Source organism: Lissotriton vulgaris, chromosome 2_1, assembly GCF_964263255.1.
Source record: "Lissotriton vulgaris chromosome 2_1, aLisVul1.2, whole genome shotgun sequence".
Lineage (NCBI taxonomy): Eukaryota > Metazoa > Chordata > Amphibia > Caudata > Salamandridae > Lissotriton > Lissotriton vulgaris.
In genome coordinates, this window is record NC_141687.1 from 2,021,742,328 (window position 1) to 2,021,766,362 (window position 24,035).

Here is a 24,035-nt window from a genome sequence, read left to right on the forward strand (position 1 = left end):
TTAATTGTGCGGTTTATTTGAAGAGCATTAGTTTTAATAATGTTTGAAACCAATCTTGTAGCACCTGCTCTGAAATGGATCTTATATAATGACTTACAGGTGATGAAGTGCAGTTAGGTTCTGTCGCAGTCACTTCCACACTGCTGTACATGAGAAAGAATCAACTATCTGAGGGTGTTATGACCTTTGCCTTGTTGTTTTATTTTCCCAAATATTAAATTGCTCATTCACAAGTTGCAAATACCTTCCTGCAACTGATTAAACCTTACGAAACTTGTTTAAATCGTTTGCCTGATTTGGTTATGTACATGCTGAGGAGCATCCTAAATGCCCCCGGAATCCCGCCGCCCCGGAAGTCAGGCACGGTCGCCTGTGACGGGGGCGGGGCCACGTCCAGACCGGAAGAGGAGGCAGGCGGAGTCAAATGCGTCTCGCGCCCGGGGCTCCTGTGAGCGGTGTGGAGCCCCGGGGCTGCGCCAGCAGGAGGTTGGGCGCCGCGTGCTGAGAGCAGAGTCCCCGACATTGGCCAGGTAAGTTCCAAAAGGCTGGGGGGGCTTAGTGCACGTGTGTGTGTGTGTGTGTGCGTGTATGCTCGTGTGTGTATGTATGTGTGCGACGGTGACGGCGGGGGAGGGAGGGAGGGAGGGAGAGGGGCCTCGGTGCACTTGTGTGTGTGCGCGTGTGTGTGTATGTGTCAGGGGGGGGTGTCTCTGTATGTATGTATGTGCGTGCGTGCATGGGCGCTTGTGTGTGTGTATGCGCATGCGTGTGTGGTGCTTGAGCTTCCCAGGAGATAGCGCCTGGCCACAGCGCGCGTTCCCGTTTCAAATCGGCTCCAAGGATGCGCGCGGCCGGAACTGTCTCCTGGGAAGCACACTCGCTAACAATAGTTCTCGGCGAGACGCGCTTCCGCGCGTTTAGCCGAGACCTAAAAAAGAGGCTTGAGAAACTACTCATACCCAGAAATCATTGCGGTAGTGTGGGCGCTGAAATGACAGACTAGGACGCGCAATAGGTGATGGGATGGATACAATGGACCTAACTGCTAATCCGAGTTTGGGAGTGGAGATGAGAGTGACCAGTGCTAAAGGTGGGCGAGCTGGCCTTTGACCCCAGAAGAGGCTCCGCCGTGGTGGCGGGCACACGGCCAGTCGCCCACAGTCGTCATTAGCTTACACACAGCAGCTCCCTAATTTCACTCCCCCGTAGTTTAGTTAGGTGTCAATCAAAGACTCTGTGTGCTTTGGGGTGCCCCCGCGTCCTTTAAAGGGGTCCCATCTGTTTGCACAGTGGGCATGGAGAGAATAGGTCGACTTGAACCCCCTCCAGTGTCCGAACAAACTTACAGGGCCTGCGTGGGCTTGTGTTTGGAAACCGTTTTGATGTTATTATCGAAGGGACCATCAGGGGGCAGCTGTGACCACCAGACATGAGAGAGGCTTCAGAAAGCGAGGAAGGAAATCCGCGAAAAGGGCTCGAGAAATACAGCGCGCATCATGGAGCAGGGAGAGCGAAACAAAGGTACACACACGACTTCACAGGGGAGGAAACGGCGGGAGCGACGCGAAAAGCGCACATTTCAAAGGAGACCGCAGAGTAACGGCACATGAGGGGAACGGCGACGACAGTCAATTATTATTAAATTATTAAATATGTAAATAAATAAAAGGTCAATGATTAAAGAAGATTTTGAAAACGTTGGACGTTAAAAGGAAGAGTGTTTTTTTTGTGTGAGCTAAAGTTACAAGCGGTTTGCACTCGGGGATCGGTTGCGACCGTTGATTTACCTTTAAATACAAAGGTCGGAATTCTAAGGCGGGATTCGTTGTTATCAGTGATGACTAATGTTATGACGGGCACAAAGTACAGTTTATATTAAAAATCGAATGTGCCATAATACGAGAATACACGGGTTAAGGGGCACCTACAAGACACACACCATAATGCCATAAACTAAGCTGAACTCACCCTGGATTATGCGTTGTGTCAAGTTGTGGAGTGTGTTGCGTTGTGTTTGTGATCGTTCACGAGGAGCTAATGTTTTGTTTAGAGCTACGATTTTACCTTAAAAACACGTTAACCAATGTCACTCGGTACTTTAAGACCGTCACAGACTGCAACCATTGTCATATTAAAGTGCAATTCAAAATATTTGGAAGTAATTTAATTAAAACGATTAGACGGAGTAAGAAGAGTTAATGTAACACACATACATAGTAGTCAACGTACATGCTGAGGAGTATCCTAAATGCCCCCGGAATCCCGCCGCGGCCGCCCCGGAAGTCAGGCACGGTCGCCTGTGACGGGGGCGTGGCCACGTCCAGACCGGAAGAGGAGGCAGGCGGAGTCAAATGCGTCTCGCGCCCGGGGCTCCTGTAAGCGGTGTGGAACCCCGGGGCCGCGCCAGCAGGAGGTTGGGCGCCGCGTGCTGAGAGCAGAGTCCCCGACATTAGCCAGGTAAGTTCCAAAAGGCTGGGGGTGTGTGTGTGTGCGCGTGTATGCTCGTGTGTGTATGTATGTGTGCGACGGTGACGACGGGGGAGGGAGGTGGGCCTCGGTGCACTTGTGTGTGTGCGCGTGTGTGTGTATGTGTCAGGGGGGGGTGTCTCTGTATGTATGCATGTGCGTGCGTGCGTGGGCGCTTGTGTGTGTGTATGCGCATGCGTGTGTGGTGCTTGAGCTTCCCAGGAGACAGCGCCTGGCCACAGCGCGCGTTCCCGTTTCAAATCAGCTCTAAGGATGCGCGCGGCCGGAACTGTCTCCTGGGAAGCACACTCGCTAACAGAAGATCTCGGCGGAGACGCGCTTCCGCGCGTTTAGCCGAGACCTAAAAATGCATAGGTTTCCATCCCTGTTGTGGTCTTCCAGTTTTGACATTTGTCTTTGTAGGGCATCTGAGGGGGATTTAAAGAGGGTGAGTTTTTTTTCACATTTGTTTGGAAGTCTTTGATATTACTTATGAAATGTTACTTTGCATTGCATCTGTGTTAGCTTTCGTTTTGTTAAGTCATGAACTTCAGCAAGCTTTTTTAACATAAAGTCCATTGTAAACCTAGTAAACAACCCTCTAGGCAAAAAGCTGCCTGGTTTAACGCAAACCTAATCCTGACAAAAAAATCCGGCAAAAATTTATAAAGACAATGGAGGAAAAACTATAACCCATTCATCAAGAGCCAATATAAGATAGCCATCAGACGGTATCATAATAAGATGCGTCAAGCCCAAGCCAACTATTTTTAAGGAAAAATTAATTCAGCTGGTAATTTGTCAAGAGAACTATTTAAGGTGGTGTGCTCCCTAACTTCCACCAATCAGGAAACAAATAATCAGACCTCATCGAAAGAGAGATGTAACAAGATGGTGAACTTCATTAAAAATGAGGTGGAAACAATATACAAATGCCTTCATGGAAACATTAGCCCAAGCCTAGTTGTTGCCCACTCAAGTAACAATGATAATCTGAGGATTAAAAAAGAGATAAGACTAGACCACTTCACAGGCCTAAGTGAAGAAGCAATGACCTCTATCCAGCAAAAGAATACATCTGGTTCCCCACAAGACCCGATTCCTACAGACATCTTGATGCAGGGAGGTAAAAATACCAGGTCTACTACTGCAGCACTCATATCACTCTCTCTTACACAAGGGACTATCCCCAAAACCACGAAACATGCTATAATTCGACCACTGCTGAAAAAGCCCCAGCTAGATCCATCAGACCCTGGAAACTACTGCCCAATATCACTTCTACCACTATTGGGCAAAATAACCGAAAAAGCATGTCAATCAGACCATGTTCCAATATCTAGAGGAGAATCGGATACTGCATGCCACTTAAATAGGTTTCCGACCCCAACATAGTACAGAATAAGCCCTGTTGGTGGTCACAGAGGAACTAAAGGAACTCCTAGACCAGGAAGGTACAGCAGCTATTCTGCTCCTGGACCATAGCGCCGCTTTCGATACGGTGGATCATGAGACCATGATCCGCAGGCTAAAGAAAGCTGGCATCATAGGCTCTGCACTAAGGTGGATAATCTCATTTCTAGGAGGTAGAACCTTCCAGTTAAGAGCAGGTGAGCACCTGTCTGACAGCCTCCAAATTTCATGCGGTGTATCACAGGGTTCTGCGCTAAGCTCAACACTATTTAATCTGTATATGCAGCCACTGGCAGAGATAGTGCAACAATTCGGATTATCCATAGTGTCTTAGGTGGACGATGCCCAGCTGTTACTATCGGAGGGCCCCCAATCCATGCACCGCAAATTGGGACCACGCATAATGCACGTAGCAGAATGGCTGACTAGTGGCAGCCTAAATCTGAATGGAGGAAAAACTGAGCTCATTTTCCTGTGTAAAAAGGCGATTCCAAGAAACATGATCAGCTGGCCTCCAGAACTGGGAGAACCCCCTGTCCCAAAGAGAGCGATAAAAAAATCTGGGAATATGGCTAGACGAAAGTCTGTCCATGGAACAAAAAGCTTGTTACACACCGTATTTCAGACAGACACTTGAGATCCTCTACAGATCTACTTAAGAAACAGACTAGGATAAAGGGAGCAAGATGAGGAGGTAGATCCTTCTCTCATCTTGCTCCTAGCCTTTGGAACTCCCTGCCTAGGGAAATGTGCATGCTGACTGACGAATCTATATTTTGGAAAAAAATCAAGACTTGGCTCTTCCCTTGATCTCCTATGCTCCCTTTCTCCTAGTGCTGGGAAGCCTTCGGGCAGCCAAGCGCTGTACAAATCCATGAACATAACTTTATCTCATTGATCTCTGTTTTCCCTTTGATTGGGACTCCGGGTTAAGCGGGTCAGCCTTGGGTCTCTTGTGTGGTAGTTTAGCTTCTTCTTCAGCCATGGTGTTTCTTCTTGTTGGTGGTCCTGGCCTCAAATGTTCTGGAATAATTGAAACTTTCAAGGGTAATGCAACCCTTCTCTCTCTCCTTTTTCAAAAATTTTTTTATGACTCCGTTTTATTTCTTATTTCTTGCTTGATTTTAGGCTTCTGATGTTTCTCAGTTGGTCCCTTTAGTTGCTCTGAGGAATAGTGCTAGAATGTAATCTTGAGATAATGGTCAAGTGCGGTCTAATGCCTGTCCATTCTGCCTGTACGTACCAGCACAAATAAGATGACAGTGGTATCCAGGTGTTAGACTCTGTGATACTTGAGTCGTCCATTATAGCAAGTTTTCAGTTCCCTGATTCAGCTGTATTGCTAGTTGCATGGCTATAGATTCATGTAGTTAGGAGGCCCTGCATTGGGGTTAGTCTCACAGGTAATCATACAGTATCTGTGCTGTAGAAGGAGTGCAGACCTTAGTGACTGAAGTGTAGGCTCCCAGTGTCACGGACTATTAAGCCACCTGCGCTATTTTTTGTAGATCTTTGGGTGTTTTACTCAATTTTGCAGTTGAGAGGATTTGCTGAAGTCAACATTTGTTCTGCTCTGACTTGTGCTTGCTCTTGGATTGCCTGTAGTGTCCCTATCAGCTTGTCAGATCGATTTGTATGCTTTTCTGGATAATGTGTAGTCATTGAGACCCATCTGGGCGATCAGCTGAGACCGTTTGTGTAGATACAGCGGGAGAACTCTGTGCAACTGTTCTCACTTCTGAATGTTGTAGTTCACTGTTCACCGTGTGATGGATAGTTGATTTGCATTGGTTTTGCATAAATTCCTTTATTACAACTCTGATGGGACCTGTATTGTCTGCAACACAATTTTCTCCACGTGGCCGTTCCATTCTACACATAAATGCCGCTTCGTGTTTGGTCGCGTTTTGTGTGTGTACCGGTGGTTCAATGCAGTTGATAGGGCATTGCCGCACTGTCTTATTGCTGGTTTAGTAATATGTGCATTAAGATGTTGTCCGCATTGCTTATATTGCAAGACACCTTTTTAGGTCTCGCGCCTAGCGTTGCATTGCTCAGCATTGTTCGCATACCTCTTGTAAGGGGGTTTTGAAAGCTGACCACACGCTTGTGCGTGGGATCAGGCTTTCGCCGGAGCCTTTGGGTTTCGGGTGTTTTTTTTTAGTTTTTTTTTAAAGGCACGTGATTGGGCAAAGGCGGTCGCATGTCTCGCCTGTGCTCCGCCCATTACCATCTGTGGCTAGCGCGTTCGCCTCTCTGCCGCTGCCGCGCTCCCTTGCCCTCGCTCCTCTGTGGTGCGCGCGCACCACTGTTTTCCTTTCAATTTTGCGCCGCACGTCTGTGTCACTGTGTCACTTTCACGGCTGCACAGCCATTACTTGTTTTAAAGGCAATTTCCTGAACGTCAGAACTGAGAGGTGGTTCTCTGCCCTCTACAGCCCCTTTAGCTGTGGGTTTTTCGAGACTCTGTTTGACAACACACCCTCTGATACGACATCGTATGAACTGTAAAGTGCGCCTTTCTGAGTGCTGCCAATGTTGATGTGGACCAGAGGGCACAACACAAATAAACTGGCAAACGCAATCTTCAGTTTTCAAAGTGGTTCGCCAGAGACTGGATGCATTTGTCTCCATTTGGCAGTGGAGTCTGCTGAGGCAGGACTGCATCATGGATGTTTTGATATGCCAAAGCAGCTAGAATAATAATTTATTTTACGAAGCGCTTCATACCACATTATTACAGTTTTGAAGCTCTACAGATGAGTGTTACTACCACTACCAAGTTTAACTGAGCTCCATTTATAGCACTCGTAAGGACGGGAGGTCAAGCTTTCATTGTCGGTTATTCAAGCTCGTGACCTGCATGTCGCACATGGTGTCAGCAGACAGCGCCTAACTTGTGTCTGGTCGGCTTTGGCGCTTTTATGTGTTCAGTGAAAGCACCGCAGGCTGACTTAATACACTCATTATACTATACTTGACACTGGAAATCCACCTTATCCAGGAATACTCCCCAACTGTGAAAGCAAAACTCTGCAAGGGTATTGTACCAAAATATCTTCAATCTGCCCAGGCCAATAAGAACACCACAAAATTCACTTTTTTTGTAGGATTGCTAAAAAATAATGCTTCTCGTTGCTGATGCACATAACACGCATACAGGGGAATCCAAACGGCAGCATCGTATTGGAATTTAAAAATAGACCTACGCACGCACTAAAAAGATGATCCACTAAATTCGCAAGCAAATGGATATAACCGCATTTGAGGGCATTTTTTTGTGTGGTAAATACACTGAAAGTTGTGCATTTTAAAGCACATTGGGCGAGTAACATTGCTGGATAGGCTTTTCAGACGTTATTACAGTTGGTTGTGGAGTTTAGCCGCTAAAGCGATACTGTGGTAAATGTTGAATTTTAAGACACCAATCCTACCCTGATGTAGACACAAAACCAGCTCACGCGAGCCTTAACAAACAGTCGCAGAGGTGTTTTCGGCCAGTCCTTGTAGCATTGGCCCAGCCAAGCCTCCATGACGTGAGCCCCTTGTCCGTTAAATAGACACAGCTTCAGTTATGATAAATGTATCACTGAAAAACCCCCCAAAAACATTGTTTACAAGATTGTTGTTTTGTCATTCAAAACACACCTCGTTACTGCCTAACACAGTACCACCTAGTGGCCGTTCCCCGCCATCCATCGTGGATTAGCAAGCCCCATAAATGGCAGCGTTTGTGACAGCCCTGCTTGCCCCCGGGCGGCTCACACTCTTCTTCAGTAACCACTTTGGCCGTGAGAGGCTCTCACAAAAAGCAAGGGTGGGGTGGAGGCCCATTCAGTGGAAATGAATATGAAATGCTCCTCTTTAGCACACCGCCTTGTCTGTCCTAGGACAGCACGAGATTAAGTGGCAGAAATTGAGGCCCCCGAGATGGAGACGCGAATGAGGCCATTATGGCGTTAATGATGCGCTCATGTGGGAGCGCTGAGGCTGCACAAGTCTAGGCTAAACCCTGCACAGTGCACCCAAGGGGCTCAGATTGGACTTGGCACCACTGCCCCAGCCGCACTATTGATAGCCTTGCCACTGCACGCTCTCTCCTAATGCTTATCTTAATAGCACAGGCGCCAAACGCATTTAGAATGCAATAGGTCTCACATTTGCGAGAGTTAAAGCTATTGACATTGTAAAAGACAATGCCTTTTATTTTGGTTTTAAAAACAAGCCATAAATAAAAAGCATTGTCATTTACAATGCCAATAGCGCAAACTCTCGTAAATGCGAGACCTATTGCATTGCAAATGCTTGTTTTAATGGTGCGCCTGGAGTTCATTGGCCTGTCGCGGTCGAATATAACGAATGACATGTAAGACTCATTGTTGGGAGTGAGGTTCAGCACGCAGACACTGTGCTGGTGTCGTAGATCTTACCTCTGTATTGTGAGAAGGACAGAAGCGTCCTTACAGCTCTTCATGAGGGTTGCTTTTGTGATGTGTGTCAGCGCTGCGGCCTCATTTTAGTTTGCATGCAGTTCAGTGACCCTAAAGTAGGTTTTTAGGTCTCTCCTACGCAGCGTGCATGCACTGCATAGGAGGACCTTTAGCCGTTGCTCTGCTCTTTTTCAAAGTACATATTTGTGTTTGTGGCGGCATCCACCTTGTGTGAGCGAGCAGCGGCGCGCATGCTAATTGGCTGTTGCTCGCTACCCCAAGGCGGATTGTGCCACAAGCACAAGTGTGCTTGAAAACAGCTGCTGTTACTCCCCCTCTCTCTCACAACCCTCCCGCCCACTCCTTTCTTTGATACTTTAAAAAAAACTTTCAGCTCGAGGCGCGCGCGCTCTTGTTTTAATAGGCTTTATATTGTTCGAACTCGACCCAAAGGTATTGGAGAGCTCTACATATGCACCGCTTAAATTACAAATGGACATTCACTTGTTTAGTTTTTTAGGCACAAGGAGATTAAGGGATTTGCCCAGTTTCACAGGGTGTTGAGCTGACGCCGAGATTTGAACCCTGACTCCCCAGTTCCAGAATCCGCAGCTCTACACCACATCCACTCCCAGGTTTAATTCCTCTGAAGTCGGTAACATGAGAACTTTCAGTTGATTAACAATATATATGTTAATTTGCGCCAAGATAATTGTTACATGATTGAATTGTGTATTATTATTATTATTTAAGTGCTACATCAGAAGGACGTTGAACATAACAGCAACTTAAAATATACAAAAAATATACACGTTATATACAAAAATATGCAAGTTTAAAATGTACAAAAAACGCTAACTCAACCACTGAAAGCAGACTGCCCATTACACATTCCATGCACAGCGGGTCCCACCCACATGCTCACGGATATGGGAACACCAGGACAAGCTGCTGCCCCTTTCGGGTCCAGACTAGAGCCTGGAAATGTCACCCAGCGCTTTGCACTCTGGGACTTGTAGTTTTAAAGTTGCTGTTATACTATAGGCCAGGGCTGATGAATGTCTGTTAGAGGAGAAAGGCAATCTGAACAATATCTTCATATAAAGGAACTGATCACTGGGAGGTAAAACGCTGAAGATCACACACACAGCTCTTCGTGTGACTTTCCCAGGCGGAAGTAAGCCTGCATTATTTTTTTTCTTCTCGTAGTTGTTTGTTAGCCACAGTACTGCTTTTAATTACAGGGTAGGTAGGGCAGCTGTGTGTGTGTGTGTGTGTGTGTGGGTGGGTGGTTGGTATGGTTGCCCGGATACCCAGCGAAGGAGCACAAGTCACGTGCCCACCTACGCTGTTCCTCGCGTTGCCTACCTGCCTCAGATTTTCACATGAGGTAATAATGGAAGCTTTCCACTCTGCCTATCCGTGCCAGCTTTTCTCACTACCCACCACTGGTGACTTCTCGCCTGTCTCATTCGCCCGTCCCATTCGCGCCAACGCCTCCCTTACCTCACAATGCTAACTTTAATTCAATGCCCATTCATTTGTTGGTCTCTCTGCAGTCAGCGTTTGTAAACAGGTGCAATTTATTATTGTTTTTAGGTCTCGCCTAGGTTGGGCCTTCTGCCGAATCTGACATCTTGTAACCTTGGTTAGACTTCTTACTACCTACGTGTTTAGCATATTTGATGGCGGATTTGGCATCCGTGAAGAAGTGTGTAGTACCATCATACGTGACTTTGAGTTTGGCTGGGTATAGAAACGAGTAGGGGATTTGGGCCTGTAACAGAAGTCTTTTGGCAGGCAGAAAGTCTCGCCTCGCCGCCTGCACCGCAAATCCTCGTTTTTGGCACGGATTCACCCCAACACTTTATCCATCTGTAGAAGTCGTTCCTTCGTTTCCATTTGGAACTCATGAAAATCGGAGGCTTTATTTTCAAGTGTATCAAATCTGTTCTCATGGGTTTCCACCTGGGTTTTAACGGCGTCCAGCTGGGTAGTGAGCGCGTCCAGCTTGGTGTCGATGTTATGCAGACTGGACCGCATTTCAATCATCAAGGTGCGCAAGTCCTCACCGCGATCCTCTGGCTGCGGCTCAGCAGGATGCTTCGCACCAGCCTCCGGGTAGGACTCCATAAATCTAGTGGTCCTCCGCTGGTCGAAGGTTAGCTTCGGCTGCTTAGCGTCCTGCTTTCCCATGTCTCGTGCAGACGTCACCAATCTCTACAGCAGGGTCCACCGCCAGATCGCGGCATGGCGACACATCCACAGTCCACTCACTCCCGCAGCACACCCACAGGCGAACTCCAAGTCCACGGGGGTAACACACAGCCACAGCCTGTAGGGACAGCCAAGCGGTCAGCCCGCACCGCAGCTAGAAAAGGGGAGCACCTGCAGGTTGCGCCATTCTCCTCGTAAAGGCCTTGCACTCTATTGGATCGCCAATCTGTACAGGTCGCAGCAGCGCCAGGGTAATGCCCACAGAGCGTCCCCACAGTGAAATCCTTGCCCACTCTGCAGCAAGGCAGCTCACCCCCAGGCCTCTCGCTACAAAATGGCAGCCGCAGCGTGCCAAGGTCCACAGGGGCAAAATGGTGCATGAGTCATGTGGTGCCGTAGCACGGGGGCAGGGACCACCTAGGCCGCAGAGTGGGCCCTAAATGTTACTTATTAAATAAAGCACGCTGACACTGGCTAGAAGTAAGGGCCGAAGACCCCGAGCGGTCTCGCACCCGTTTATTTATACCCCTTGGGCGAGCCCGCCCTCGGGTGCATGAGTGCGTGCGTGCTGGTGTACGTGTGTGCGTGCGTGCGAGTGTGGACGGGCCGGGTGGCTCCGTCAGTTCATCCCTCCAAACTCACAGATACAGAGTCCACCTCATGGGGGCACTTGCATCGGACCCAGTGTCCAGGCATATTCCTTCAGTCTTTGGCTGGGAGTCGGGTTGGGTCGGAGGTTATATCTCTGGCTCAGCTGACTCTCGATACCTCCCGTCTCCCGAGCACACTCCAAAGGGCTTTCGGGTGCTTCTGGCGTACTTTCACCGCTAGCGACTGTCTCAGGTCCCGATCTCGGCAAAGACGCTTCTTCCCTTGGTTGGCTTGGCGATGTCTCGTGGTGGGCCTGATCTTCCTCTTCGCTGTCCGCATCCGCAGACGCGGGCCCACTGGTCTCTCGACCTCTCATGACTCGTTTGAACCAGGACATGTTCCGCGTCACAGCTCTGGTGCCTCGGGCTGCTGACACCATGGTGCCCTGGATGTTGACGATTTCCCACACCTCAGGTTCGTACGCTGTGAGGTTCTTCCAGTTGGGGTGTCGGTTCCTCAGGATCAATTTGTCACCGACTACCCGGGACCTGGGTCGAGCTCTCCGTGACTGGCTGACTCTTTCATTGGTGCGTTGTCTCCTCTGCTGGGTGGCGTTCTGGTCCAGGACCGGTGGTTGCCATGAGGGGCCTGTCGGCACGCAGTCCGTTAGAGCTTTCCTGAAGAGTAGATGCGCCAGTGCGCACTTAGTGGTACAATGGGGGGGTCCATCGATATGCACTCAGGAACTGAGATAGGCAGTCTTCTGCTGCCCCTCCTCTCTCTACTCCAATCTGAAGGGCCTTGTTTAGCGTGCGCATAAATCTCTCGACTTCTCCATTCGCCTGTGGCCATTGAGGCGTGATCTTCCTGTGGCGAATGCCCCATGTCGCTTAATAAGCCTGAAACTCTTTACCTTGAAATGGTGGCCCGTTGTCTGATCGTATCTCTGTGGGTAGGCCCATCATTGCAAATGTTCGGTCTAGCGCTAGCTTGACATGGGTGAATGCGGTGGAAGGCACTGTTTCTACCACAGGGAAGCGTGAGTGAGAGTCAATGATCACCAACATGTGTCTCCCGTCTGGGAAGGATCCAAAGTCTATACTTAGTTCGTCCATGGTTCGGTGCATGGTTCTTCTGTGATGACCGGATGTGGCGCAGGGTCTTGGCCTGTGATGCTACATGAATGGCAGTTGCGCATGTCTTCCTCCACGGCGAGGTCCATGCCCGGGAACCACACCTTGCTGCGCAGCCGCGCTTTTGTTTTCGACACCCCTTGGTGTCCCTGGTGTGCGAGGCGCACCAGCTCCTTCTACAAACTCGAGGGGATCACGATGGCCGCGCAGCACAGGACAATTCCGTGGGGTCCTTCGCTGAGCTCACTTTGGGCTCTCCAGATCTGCTGTCGGAACGACTTTTCCTCGGGCGTGAGGGCACTTGCGCCATCCAGGAAATGCTTCCAGCTCCGGTCCACTACGTTGCCTTGGCTCGACTGAGGCACTCATCCTCCTGTGTGGCCGTCCCGATGTCCTCAAGCTTTAGGGCCGGCGGACACGCCTCCTGCGACAGCATCCTCATGAACTCCTCCCCTTCCTCCGTGTCATCTCGGTTCGTGGCGGGAGAGACGACATTCGGGTGTCAAGACAGGAAGTCTGCCGGATTGTCAGCCCCCGGCCGGAAGATGACTTCAAAACGATATGTCTGTAGTCGGACGGCCCGTCGCTCAATCCGCGGAAGTGTGAGTCTAGCTGTCCCTGCGAATAGAGGCACCAACGTCTTGTGGTCCTTGACGACTTTGAATTCGTGGCCATACAGATACAAATAAAAATGATGGCAGGCCCACTTGATGGCCAGGGCCTCACGTTCAATCTGCGCGTAGCGCATTTCGGTGGCTGTTAGGGCGCGACTGGCGTAGGCAGTGGGAACCCATTCGTGAGCCTCGGTCTCCTGCATGAGCACAGCGCCAAGCCCGATGGGGCTAGTGTCAACTACAACCTCCGTGCGACGATGAGGACGGAAGTAGGCCATGACTTTGTCGTCTATCAGTGCATCCTTGACGGCGGTGAACGCGTTATCTTCCTGTGCCGTCCATACCCAGGGCTGACCAGTCTTGGTCAGTACACGCAGGGGTTCCGAAAGGGAGTCTAGGTTGGGGATGAAACGGCCACAATACGTCGCCATACCGAGGAAACTCCTGACTTCCGTAGCCGTGGTGGGTCTGGGCGCTGAGCGAAAGGCTTCCGCCTTCTTCGGGTCGACGCGTCGTCCATCTTTGGAGAAAACATAACCAAAGAACTCCACTGACTCCTGGTAGAAGGAGCATTTGGCGCGGTGCAAGGTAAGGCCGTGGTCCGCCAGGCGCTGCAGGGTGGCTCTGAGGTGGGCGTGGTGTTCCTCCAAAGTCTTGGAAAATACTAGGATGTCGTCACTTAGATTAATGACACCGGGTAGTCCAGAAAGGGTTTCTTTTATCGCATTCTGGAACACTTCAGCGGCTGAGGAGACACTGAAACTCAAACGCTTGTAACGCCGTAGGCCACATGTGTCGAGAAGGTAGTTATGTTGCGGCTGTCTGGTTGGAGCTCCAGCTGGTGGTATCCCGTATTCAGATCCAGCTTCGAGAACCAGCGGGCTCCGTTCAGGTCTGCGACTATGTTGTCCATCGTGGGGGTGAGGTGCCTTTCCCTTTTGACGGCCTTATTCGGGAGACGCATGTCCACACATAGACGAATAGCGCCGGGTTGCTTGGGCTTCGGAGCAACCACCAGGGGGGATACCCAGGGCGTCGGGCCGGATACCTTCTCAATAACTCCGAGCTCCTTGAGTTTCTGTAATTCTTCTACCTGCGGCCGCAGGTGGAAAGGCACCCTTCTGTGTATCAGCGCCGTCGGTCGAACTGTGTGATCTATGTGTAGTTTGAAAGTCTTGCCTTTGAGGCGCCCTAGGCCTCGGAAAAGGGTGGGGAAATCCTTGAGCATCATGTCTGCGTGCAGCTCGTGCACCTGGCGTGCGAAGAACACCAGTTGGAGGTCCTCGGCGGTGTGACAGCTAAGTAGCGTGCCGCGTTTTCCTCCGGTTACATGGAACTTCGTTTTCACCTCATGTCCGTTGCTGGCTACCACTACGTCGATCACTCCGCGCAGGGGCAACGGATCGTCGCTGTCATAAGTGTAGATATTGGCTCTGAATGGTGAGAGAGGTGGACGAGGAGAGAGGCTTTCGTACTGTATGCTGTCCATAACGTTCACGGACGCCCCTGTATCAATCAGGGCTTGTACCTGAGACCCTGAGATCTATATGTTGCACATCGGTGGTGGCCCCTTCCGGGCGCCATCTCTGCCAACAAAGGACACGAAGCATACATCGTCTTCCAAGTTGAACGCTGCGCGGTACGCGTCACTGCAAGGGCCCGGGTCTTCGAGCGACATCTGTCGCACGCCTTGGACAGGCCCTCTCACGATGGGGTTGGCTGACCGTCGACTACCGCCGTTACGGCAGACCTTCACAAAGTTGTTCTGTTTTCCACAGTTCGCGCAGGTCTTGCCCTAGGCGAAACATCTACCTCCCGCTGGTTGGTCCATCCCTCAGTTTCCGCAGGGGGCGTGTGACGCCGATCTCGTGTTCCCTCTTGAAGTCTGCTGTCGCCGGTGTATCACGTTGAGGTGTTCTTCCTGGACTACTGGAGTGCGAACCGCAGTTCCGGGCTGGTGCAGAGTGGCCTCGATTTAGTCCGCGCGGACATTGGACAGCTCGTGCGACCGAGCCAGCACGAGAATTTCGTTGAGCGAGAAGATGCGCGGCTGCCTTAGGATGAGGCGCCGGAGTTGGACGGACCTGCACCCCTGGATGAGTTGCGCCCGAAGCTCCGCTCTTTGGTCTAGGAGTTCACAGGCAGCCGCAAGTTTGCGGAGTAGCGCATAATATGCGTGGATGGATTCGGTTTCGCCTTGGCATGCCTGACGCAGCCTGAACCTTTCATAATCTGGGTTGACCCGTGGGTCAAAGTAGCGATTCAATGCGCTGACTGCGGCCGCGTAGTCGTTGTCGTCGCCTCTGTCGGGCAGTGTTTCAAAGAGCTCATACAGTTCGTCGCCGCCATAACACATCAGTAGTGAGCGCTTGACTTTTCCGTCTGTTTCTCTAATGCCCACAAAGTAATGTTCCAGACGGCTTATCCACAGTCGCCATTGTGCCGCCGCGGTGAAAGGATCAGAAAGTTCGCTGAAAGGCGGCAGGGGAGCGGCGACTCCGTTGCCTGGGTGCGCAGGCACCGTGGCTACAACAGGTCCTTGGACACCCACGCCACCCGGTGGCGCTGCAGCGTTCTGGGGGGCTGCGGCCTGCTGGGCTTGCGCAGGAGGAGCTGCTGCTCCATCATTGGGGGCAGCCTGGTTCATGTCCCGGGCAGGCGTGGGCCTGATGGCAGTCTGTGGGTGTCAGTACTATTGTGTCCTTCCCCTTTTGGATCTCTCCTCCTGACGACGCTGCTGGGAGCGCTGTAGGGGGCAGTACGTCATCTCGCTGCGGCGGAGGCCAAGGACAGGAGGGCCTCACCACCACGTGTGTTCCCACCGGGTTGCTGATCGTTGGGAATGGCGGGGTGTTCGTGGCCGCCTACGGATGTGGCGTGAGCAGCTCGAGGTGAGGGGGAGGGGGTGCGGCGCCGTGTGGCAGAATCGCCCACCCGCTCCTGTAGCACGTGGGGCGGCACAACAGGGAGCGCCGTCACACTAAATGCCTTTTACTGGCCGGGAGGGGCCGTCGCGTTTGCTTGCTGGGGTAGCGACACCTCCCGCGCGGGAGGGCTCACCTGTGCGCCTCGCCGGGCGCGAAGACAGTGTTGTGGGTGCTAGGCTGGCCAGGGAGCAGGTCCGGGCAGCAGGTGCACCCGAACGGGCCGCGATCGGCGGGTCTCGAACGCCGGAGCGTGAGCACGGTCAACAGTGCGGGTGAAGTACCAGGCGATCGCGGGCGAGGCGTGGGGAGACCCGCCTCATCGCCATTGTGGTGCCGTAGCACGGGGGCAGGGACCACCTAGGCCGCAGAGTGGGGCCTAACTGTTACTTATTAAATAAAGCACGCTGACACAGGCTAGCAGTAAGGGCCGAAGACCCCGAGCGGTCTCGCGCCCGTTTATTTATACCCCTCGGGAGAGCCCGCCCTCGGGGTGCATGGGTGCGTGTGCGTGTGCATGCTGGTGTACGTGCGTGCGTGCGTGCGAGTGTGGACGGGCCGGGTGGCTCCGTCAGTACAAGTCACAGCAGGTTTTAATCCGTTACAAGCTATGGACCTACTCCGGGCAGAGGTAGCTTCTTCCACTCATGGATATCCGGGGCCTGGGCGCCGAACCAATGTGCGCTGACAAACACCAACAGGTAGGACTCAGGCCCCATCGGGCTGCAAGATGGCGCCACCAGCCCCTGCTACGCCGCACCGCAACTCCGCCGCAGAGCCTCGCCGTCTGTGCACAGGCAGCGCGGATTCAATATCCCAGGCACCAAACACAGCTCTGTGGCAGGATCGGGTCCCAGCTTCAGGACCTCCAAGCAGAAGGGTTCTCTCCGCAACCGTTCCAGCCGAGGCCCACACCGCACCAGGCACCACGGGCTTGATTGCAAGGTCCGCCAGCCCGTGCAGCAGCAGGGTGAGCATGCGTCACCGGCTCTCCTCCAGTGCGGCTCCAAAGCAGAGTTCAGGGATGTAGGACACTGTGATCGATGCCTCACGGATTCCGCTGTCAGTGGATGAATGAGTTACATGGCATTAGCTCCCCAAATGGCAGGATAATTACACGGCCGGCGGAGCTCACTCACAGAGCGGCCATTTCGCATCACGACAGGCCACGCCCCCAAGACAGGCATGTCATTAATGTGCATGAATCTTAATCCTGATGTGACCCATATGTATGTGATACTGATAAATGGTAATAAAATAGGTTAAAAAGTGCATAGAAAACGGTGTAGGAGAAACTCAGAGGAATAAGGAGGAAATGGGCGAATACAATGGGGACAAGGAGCTCTGGGGGATGTGTGGAAGCACTAGAAGGCACAGCAACTCAGAAGATAAAAGAAGTGAATGGACAGAAAAGGGCTAAATGCCAATTGAATTAATCTGTAGTTCCCAGGTCCTTCGACTGTACTAGGTCTAGGAGGAGCTAAAACCTTTTAAGTTCCTGTTCAGAGCCAAAATTGAAACAAAACTATATACATGTTAGGTTTTAGAATTGGGGTGATGTCAGACCCTTGTTTGAGTGATGCATAATCAGCTTCCTCTAGTATCTTAAGTTTGCATGATTAAACTTTCTACAAATCGGGTGGCCATCTTGGCTTGGGATAAGTCTGTGAGATGAATGTATATGGAGCAGAGTTTTTGTCTTGGGATGGATTTTTGATTTAGTGCAGATTGAAAGGTCATCTTGTCTTGTAAGAAATCGTTAACAATGATGGCATATGAGGTCCCGTTCTTGCCTTTGGAAGGATCTTTGGGCTGGGTGTGGGTGCCATTTTAGTCTCAGACCATCATCTCTATCTTAGTCTGTAACACTGCCTTGAAAAATCTAACAGATGTTGACACATAATTGTGGATTGTTTTCTTAGAGAGTTTGAATGTGCTTTTCAAGAAGCATATATAACTGTATTTTGTTGATGTTGTTTATCTGCATCTTATGCCATGTGTACTTGCCAAGTGACTGTTAATTATTTAGTTTTCCATGCTTTCTCCCTTATCAGCTATGCAAATAGTGCGTCTAAGATTTTTAAGAAGGCTGAGGAATGCAGGTTGGATAGAGATGAAGAAAAGGCGTATATCTTCTATATGAAGTACTTGTCTGTTTTGGAACAAATCAAATCAAGACCAGATTTCAAACATTACCAGGTACAAATGTGCTTACACTTGAAAGTGCAATTTCAACAGTTACATTTTGATGTACCATTATGTATTTATTTACAATTGACTATGAAATCAATATTTACCTTATTAAATAAACTTTTAGAGAACAATACAAATAGTTTTGACCTTGTTAGCGACTTAAAGGCGTAAACAAATCTTTGTTGATAACAACATTGTTTCTTCATCATTACACTGTAGTATTTCCATATGTCACAAGATCTTTTCAGTTGCATGGCTTCTTTGTTTAATGATACACATTTAATTAAATTGTTTTTTTTTGCAATTCTAAAATGACTTTACATAGCTATAGAGTAACGGATGGGAATGAAAGGTGTGCATTGTAGTAATAACGCACATAATAATAAAATACCGTACGACATGTTAAAAAAATATTATTTGTCTTAAAATATTCCTTTATCATGGAGAAGTTTGATAGTTGTATTTGTTTATTCTGAAAATTCAGTCTTAAATCCTAAAACAAGTTTGCGAGGTCTGTCTTGCATGTAGATGGCCACTTTTCTCACGTGCTCTTGTACCTGCCCATTTTTATGACGTCCTACTGCAATTGCGAACCTGAGAATGATGTGTGCAATTTCATAAGATAGGTGTGCAATTTCATAAGATAGGGGGGGCAAGTGTGAGTATGAATATTTCTTCCAAACCCATAACTGTGCCTACATGTCCAGAAAAAGTAAATTCTGCCTTCCAGTATACAAAACAAGAGGGTACAATGTTGCAAGGTGGGATTTGCTGGCATAACACTTTCTCTGTGTTCCTGTAGCTGTTATGCCACTAAAGTAGGCCAAAACTGTACTATATAGATGGAAAGAGGCTGCAAAGGGGTACTTTTACCTTAAAGCCTAACTGGGCCACTGCGTGTAGTGGTGGCATCTAGGCGAAAAGCAAGTGCTTGAGCACGTCATTGGGCACAACATGAAAGCACAACCCCCATCAAACAGGGAACTATTACACAAGCTGAGATGATCATTACTGTTTTTTACAGTCCGCACTGAAAATGCAAATAAAATGAAAATTGTCTAATTCTGGTGCTGAAGATTTCAATTAAAAATTTTCATATAAAAACAGGTTTAATGTAAGTGATAGCATTAGCTATAATGAAGTCTGTGGTGATGTTCTTGGAATAGGTCCAACGGCATTTAAGTCCTTCATAGGCTCTGCACTAGCTACATTATATTCGAAAGTAACGCCATGTGGAAATCCTTGAAAACAAAACATGAGCTTATTGTACACACCAGAAATACAAAGATCTTGTGGAGCTTTGCAGAATGATCCAACAACTCCAATTAGATTCTTCCTTTTAGGCCAACTCTCTAAACAGCATCTCATAGCGTTCTTAACTGCAACATCTTCGTTTCCTGAACTCCTTCAGCAGGAGAAATGGATACAATATTATTATTGATAAATTCAATTTAATGGCACTATCTAGATACAAATAGTTTGCAGCCACTGGAAACTCTTTCTTCAAGCTGAGCCTCTCTTTTAAGCAGAGGCAAGTATAGGGATAAAAAAATTTGCTCTGGAAGTTTTAACCCCCTGAATTTGCTCTAGACTTAAACGATATTCCTTGTTGCAATTTGATTTCGCGCTCTCACGCCCTCCACCAGGGGGGCGAATTGTGGTGCTTTCCAGTGTTCAAAAAAGCTTTCGGACACTCCCCTGCATGCATATCCTGGCTTCCAGCTACTTGGACACTATTTGTAAATTGTCATCCATTCCCATTCCATACCTTGTTTTTTTGGAAGCCAGTCTGCTCATTCTTGATACTCCATTACCTATAATCCCCTGATAACGGATTAGTCACTACCGCGGAAGGCCAAGGATGGGGGAGAAATTCAGCACACCTGTGGCTGGTAGCTGCAAGCCTGGTCACACCTGATACATGTGATTACCTTGAGCTCTTTTAAGACCCAGCCCCCTTCAGTCAAGTGTTGGTCATTGTAGCTGTGTTCCTGTGCGACTGACTCTTGTTCCTGAGCTATTGCTAGTCTTATTATCCTGAGTTTCTGAGCTATAATTATTCCTTGTTCCTAAGCTGCAGCTATACCGTGTTCCTGATTAGCACTGCTTGCAGTGCTCTCTTGACTCCTTGATTCCGGAGCTGTAGCTGTCATCTGTAGGATTATATAACATTTTGATCACCGTTCTCAATTCTCACTCATTGGCATATGTCTTCACTATAGTTCTAAATCTTGTATTGTACATAGTGTCTGAGGAAGACCTAAATTGAATTGTCCCCCTACTGCAAAGGTGAAAATGCATTGTCAAGTCACAATTTATGAGGAGCATGAAATCACTAAATTAACATTAAACCTGTGGCGAAATCAGTATGAAACGGGTTTCCAGATAATGAAATACTGTACCATAATAAGGGATGGCCTAAATTGCTTTTTATAGGGTTTGGAAGAATCATTTGTTTGTACTAACAAGGTTAAGGACCGTTTTGTATAATATATTTACGGACATTGAAATTTGTCAAATCTAAATGTCATATTTGTGATAATGAGATTTTATGTCTTCATGTGTGTTTTTAATAGTTTTTTACTTATGTAGGCGCTAATGTTGAAAGATTATGCAAAAGATGTCCCAAACGCTGTAGCAGAATTAATAAAATCCCTGTTAGTAATAATAATTTGCTCATGAATTTAGAGCTAATGGGAGTTATTGTGTTTTTTTGTGGGACTGTTACCTGGCAACCAATCGGGTTTGAGCTAGAGGACGTTGGGCATGCTTGGCCAGTGGACAAAGAAACATTAACATTTCTTGTCCTTGACCCCATACTACTTGTCCTCGCTGTCAGGTGATAAGGGTTCCACACCGCAGGCTCCACAAAGATCTGATTTCCAAAACTGTATTTATATTCTCAGTTGTCCATGCTGAGGAGACCAAGTTTGGGGCTTGACAGGAAGAGTGACACAATTTGTCTAGCCACATTTGGAGGGGAGGGGCCATATACTCTGCTGAATGCTCTGAAGCAAAGTTAGGCAGAGACTTATTTTTGCTAAACGTTTTTAAAGAGTCCTAGTGATGTGTTGTGGAGAGTGCTGAAATTGGTTGCTTGGGTTCAAGTCTTGGACAACAAGGCTTACGGTCCCAGTGCAACAAAACGATGCATTGCACATCAACATGTTATACTTAACCACACAACCCCTACAAAAATCATAACATTTTACATGCCTCGAGGAACCATTCTTTAAAACCATGTACATTTGATTGAGCAGTTGAGCTGAAATTTGTATCTGTGATTTATGCATAATGGTTGCAGCTTGTCTCCTTAAATCTGCAGTCCATAGTTCACTGTTGAATTTGGATGAAGTACTGTAGACACATAAGTTTGATTTCCAGGCAATATACATTCATTTTAGAACTAACCGTTTCTCACTAGGAAGTATTTCGGCTCACAACATTGCCAGCAATAGCTATCTCTTGAGAGTTGTGAATAGTCCTCAGCAAAAGTGTATTTTTTTTTAGCTTCTTTCCAAAATAGAAATGCATGTCTCGGCTGCAGAGCATGGCTTTCATATAGCCTATTTCCTGTCCACTGTTCCAATTCAGGTTATCCTTACGGATTCCTAGCTTCAACATCTTAAAAGGTGTCCAAAATATACGTAGCAATGTTCTTTGATGCTAAAAGTGTAGATTCATATCTGAAGATAAGTGTTTCAAAACCATGTATATTCTCTTCAGGTGCTTTCTGTGGGTCTCAGACAGTAGTTTGTCCTCCCTCACCTGCTTTATACTTGTCATTCAATCGTTCTCCGTGTTTTGGATCTATTTATCAATAGCCTTGGTAGAATATCGCTGATCATCTATCTTGAGAAATCTCAGAGATTCTACTAAACATCTACTCTCTTTCTTCATTGGCAATGTTCAGTGTGCCAAAGGATATCAATACATTTTGTCAACCTGCAAAAACAACTTTTAAAAGACAAAACGGTCTCTGTTTCATGGCAATCTAATTATGTTGCAACCTACCATTGTGTTTACCCTCTGACTCATTTGTGACAGCAAAAACAATGTACCAAGCAGAAACTTAAATGTACACCCAGCCTATAATTCACATTTACAAACGTTCTGTCTAGGCTATTATTACCATGTCCATGTAGGATTGTATTTCTCTTGATTCTCGCAGCATCTTGAAGGAATGTAGTTCTCTATGATAAGTATAATTTAAAGCATCCGTTGGGTTTCTTAAGCCATTTTATACCCTAATTGCATCAATATTGGACACTCTCCTTTCACATTTAATTCTCATTAATGGAACCCTTGCTTAGTTGTGTTATACGAGCATATGAAGAGACCCAGCATGGCAGGACTTGCAGGAGCCCTTTGAGGAGATTTCCTCCAACACTTTCTATCCACAAGGGTGGCTTAGACCTGAAAAAAACATCAGTGTGTCCAGGGGACTTACCGTTTCTCTTATCCTTCATCATTCGACCACAATGAAAAAACGTAGCAGGAAGGGCTGCAGGTAAGGACGAGATACCTGCTCCACACCGCCTCCAATTACTCCTTGCAAATATGTAACATCTCTTATGGGTGTACTACTCTTTAGGCTTCAGTGGATAATTGTCCTAAGGATGCTTACTGCCCTCTAATGCATGTCCATGGCTCGCCTAAGATCTATGAGCGGTCCTCTAGGAATTGTGTGGCTCACTTCCGTACCAGCCAGCTGCCCCTGCTAAAGGTGCAGGATCCTGCCAGGAACACCAAGGAGCTGGAAGCCAACACCCATCATTTACTGTCATTGGACAGACTCCCATCCACACCAAAAAAGGGACAAAAGGCCACCAGCATATCTTGCCCACGGTATGCATGAAGGTGCACTTCTCCTTCTGGCATTATCTTACTTTTCAGGGGTGGGAACTTTTTCTTCCCTTTAGAGCTTCCTAGTTGCAATCTTGCCTCCCCCAACCCTCCTTTGCAAATAAATAAGCATAGGGGAGTGTGACCAAGATGGTGCAACGGTTAGATGCCCGTAGCTGTTGCTCTCGAGGGCCAACTGCTCAACCAGCCTTTACAGTGACCATCCAGATGACAGGAACCACGCATTCATGCGCCTATGGTTCAGGGGTCTGTAGGCTTGCCCCTAGGGACCGAACTGGACGCTGGGCAGTGACTGTGCAGTGCCGTGGCCTCCGGATCAATGGCGCAGTGGCACTTGGGAGACTGTGGGTTTAGCTGTTGTGGCAATGATGAGAGTTGGCCCTGGCGGTGTACTTTAGTAGTGTGGGGGCGGGGCTTCCTCACCATTCTGGAGCCTTGCAGATGTGCCCAGCCGAGATAGTGATAGCTGGGCTCAGGCCAAAAGAGGGGAGTGGGGCCTGATGGCTGGAGTCTAAAAAGACTGCTGCTCCCTGGTCCAACTAGTGCCGCAGAGAGCCCTGGCCAGCATGGATGGCAGCTAACCTTTGTGGCACACTAGAAAGACTTCCCTGAGACGAGAGTTGATGGCCCAGCCTCTGCGTACATCGGACTGCACAAAGGACCCAGGCCTATCTACTCCACCGACAGCAGGTGCAGTAATATTGTCAGATCTGTAGGGGGGTGGGGGGGAGGCGTGCACCGAGGAAAACATTCCAACCCACAGTAGGGGACAGGGGAAGCAGTAAATGAAGCACAGGGGAGTTCCCCACCACAATAATGGCTACTGGGGCACTGGAACGCATCCAGGCGAGAGCTGATGTTGAATTGACCATGAAGACCCCACAATTCGCCAGAGCAGCACCGGTGGCCCTGGGGTAGTGGGGGGGAAGACTAATCCCTGACACAGCTTACTACATCAGTGATCACCACCGGGATCTTTACACCTAATTGAGGTATTAGGTGTAAAGATCCCGGTGGAGATCCCAAGTGGAAAATTGAGCACCGCAGGTGGTATGGATCAACAGGGTATATAGGATAGGACCAGGAGAAAGTCACAGCAGCAACGACCCAGAGATGAACCTACTAAATTTCACTATTTCTCCAAAAAGACAAAGTCCTACAATCTGCCACAAAAGCAGGGGAGTTGAG

General features: G+C 48.6%; 1 protein-coding gene across 1 annotated transcript in view; it reads left to right on the forward strand.

The window, feature by feature from the left end:
- Positions 1-24,035, forward strand: part of USP8 (ubiquitin specific peptidase 8) — a 580,270-nt gene that overhangs the window by 14,015 nt on the left and 542,220 nt on the right. The window contains exon 2 of the mRNA XM_086958250.1: positions 17,843-17,987. Coding sequence (XP_086814376.1) covers positions 17,843-17,987 — 145 coding nt within the window. The remainder of the gene's footprint in view (positions 1-17,842; positions 17,988-24,035) is intronic.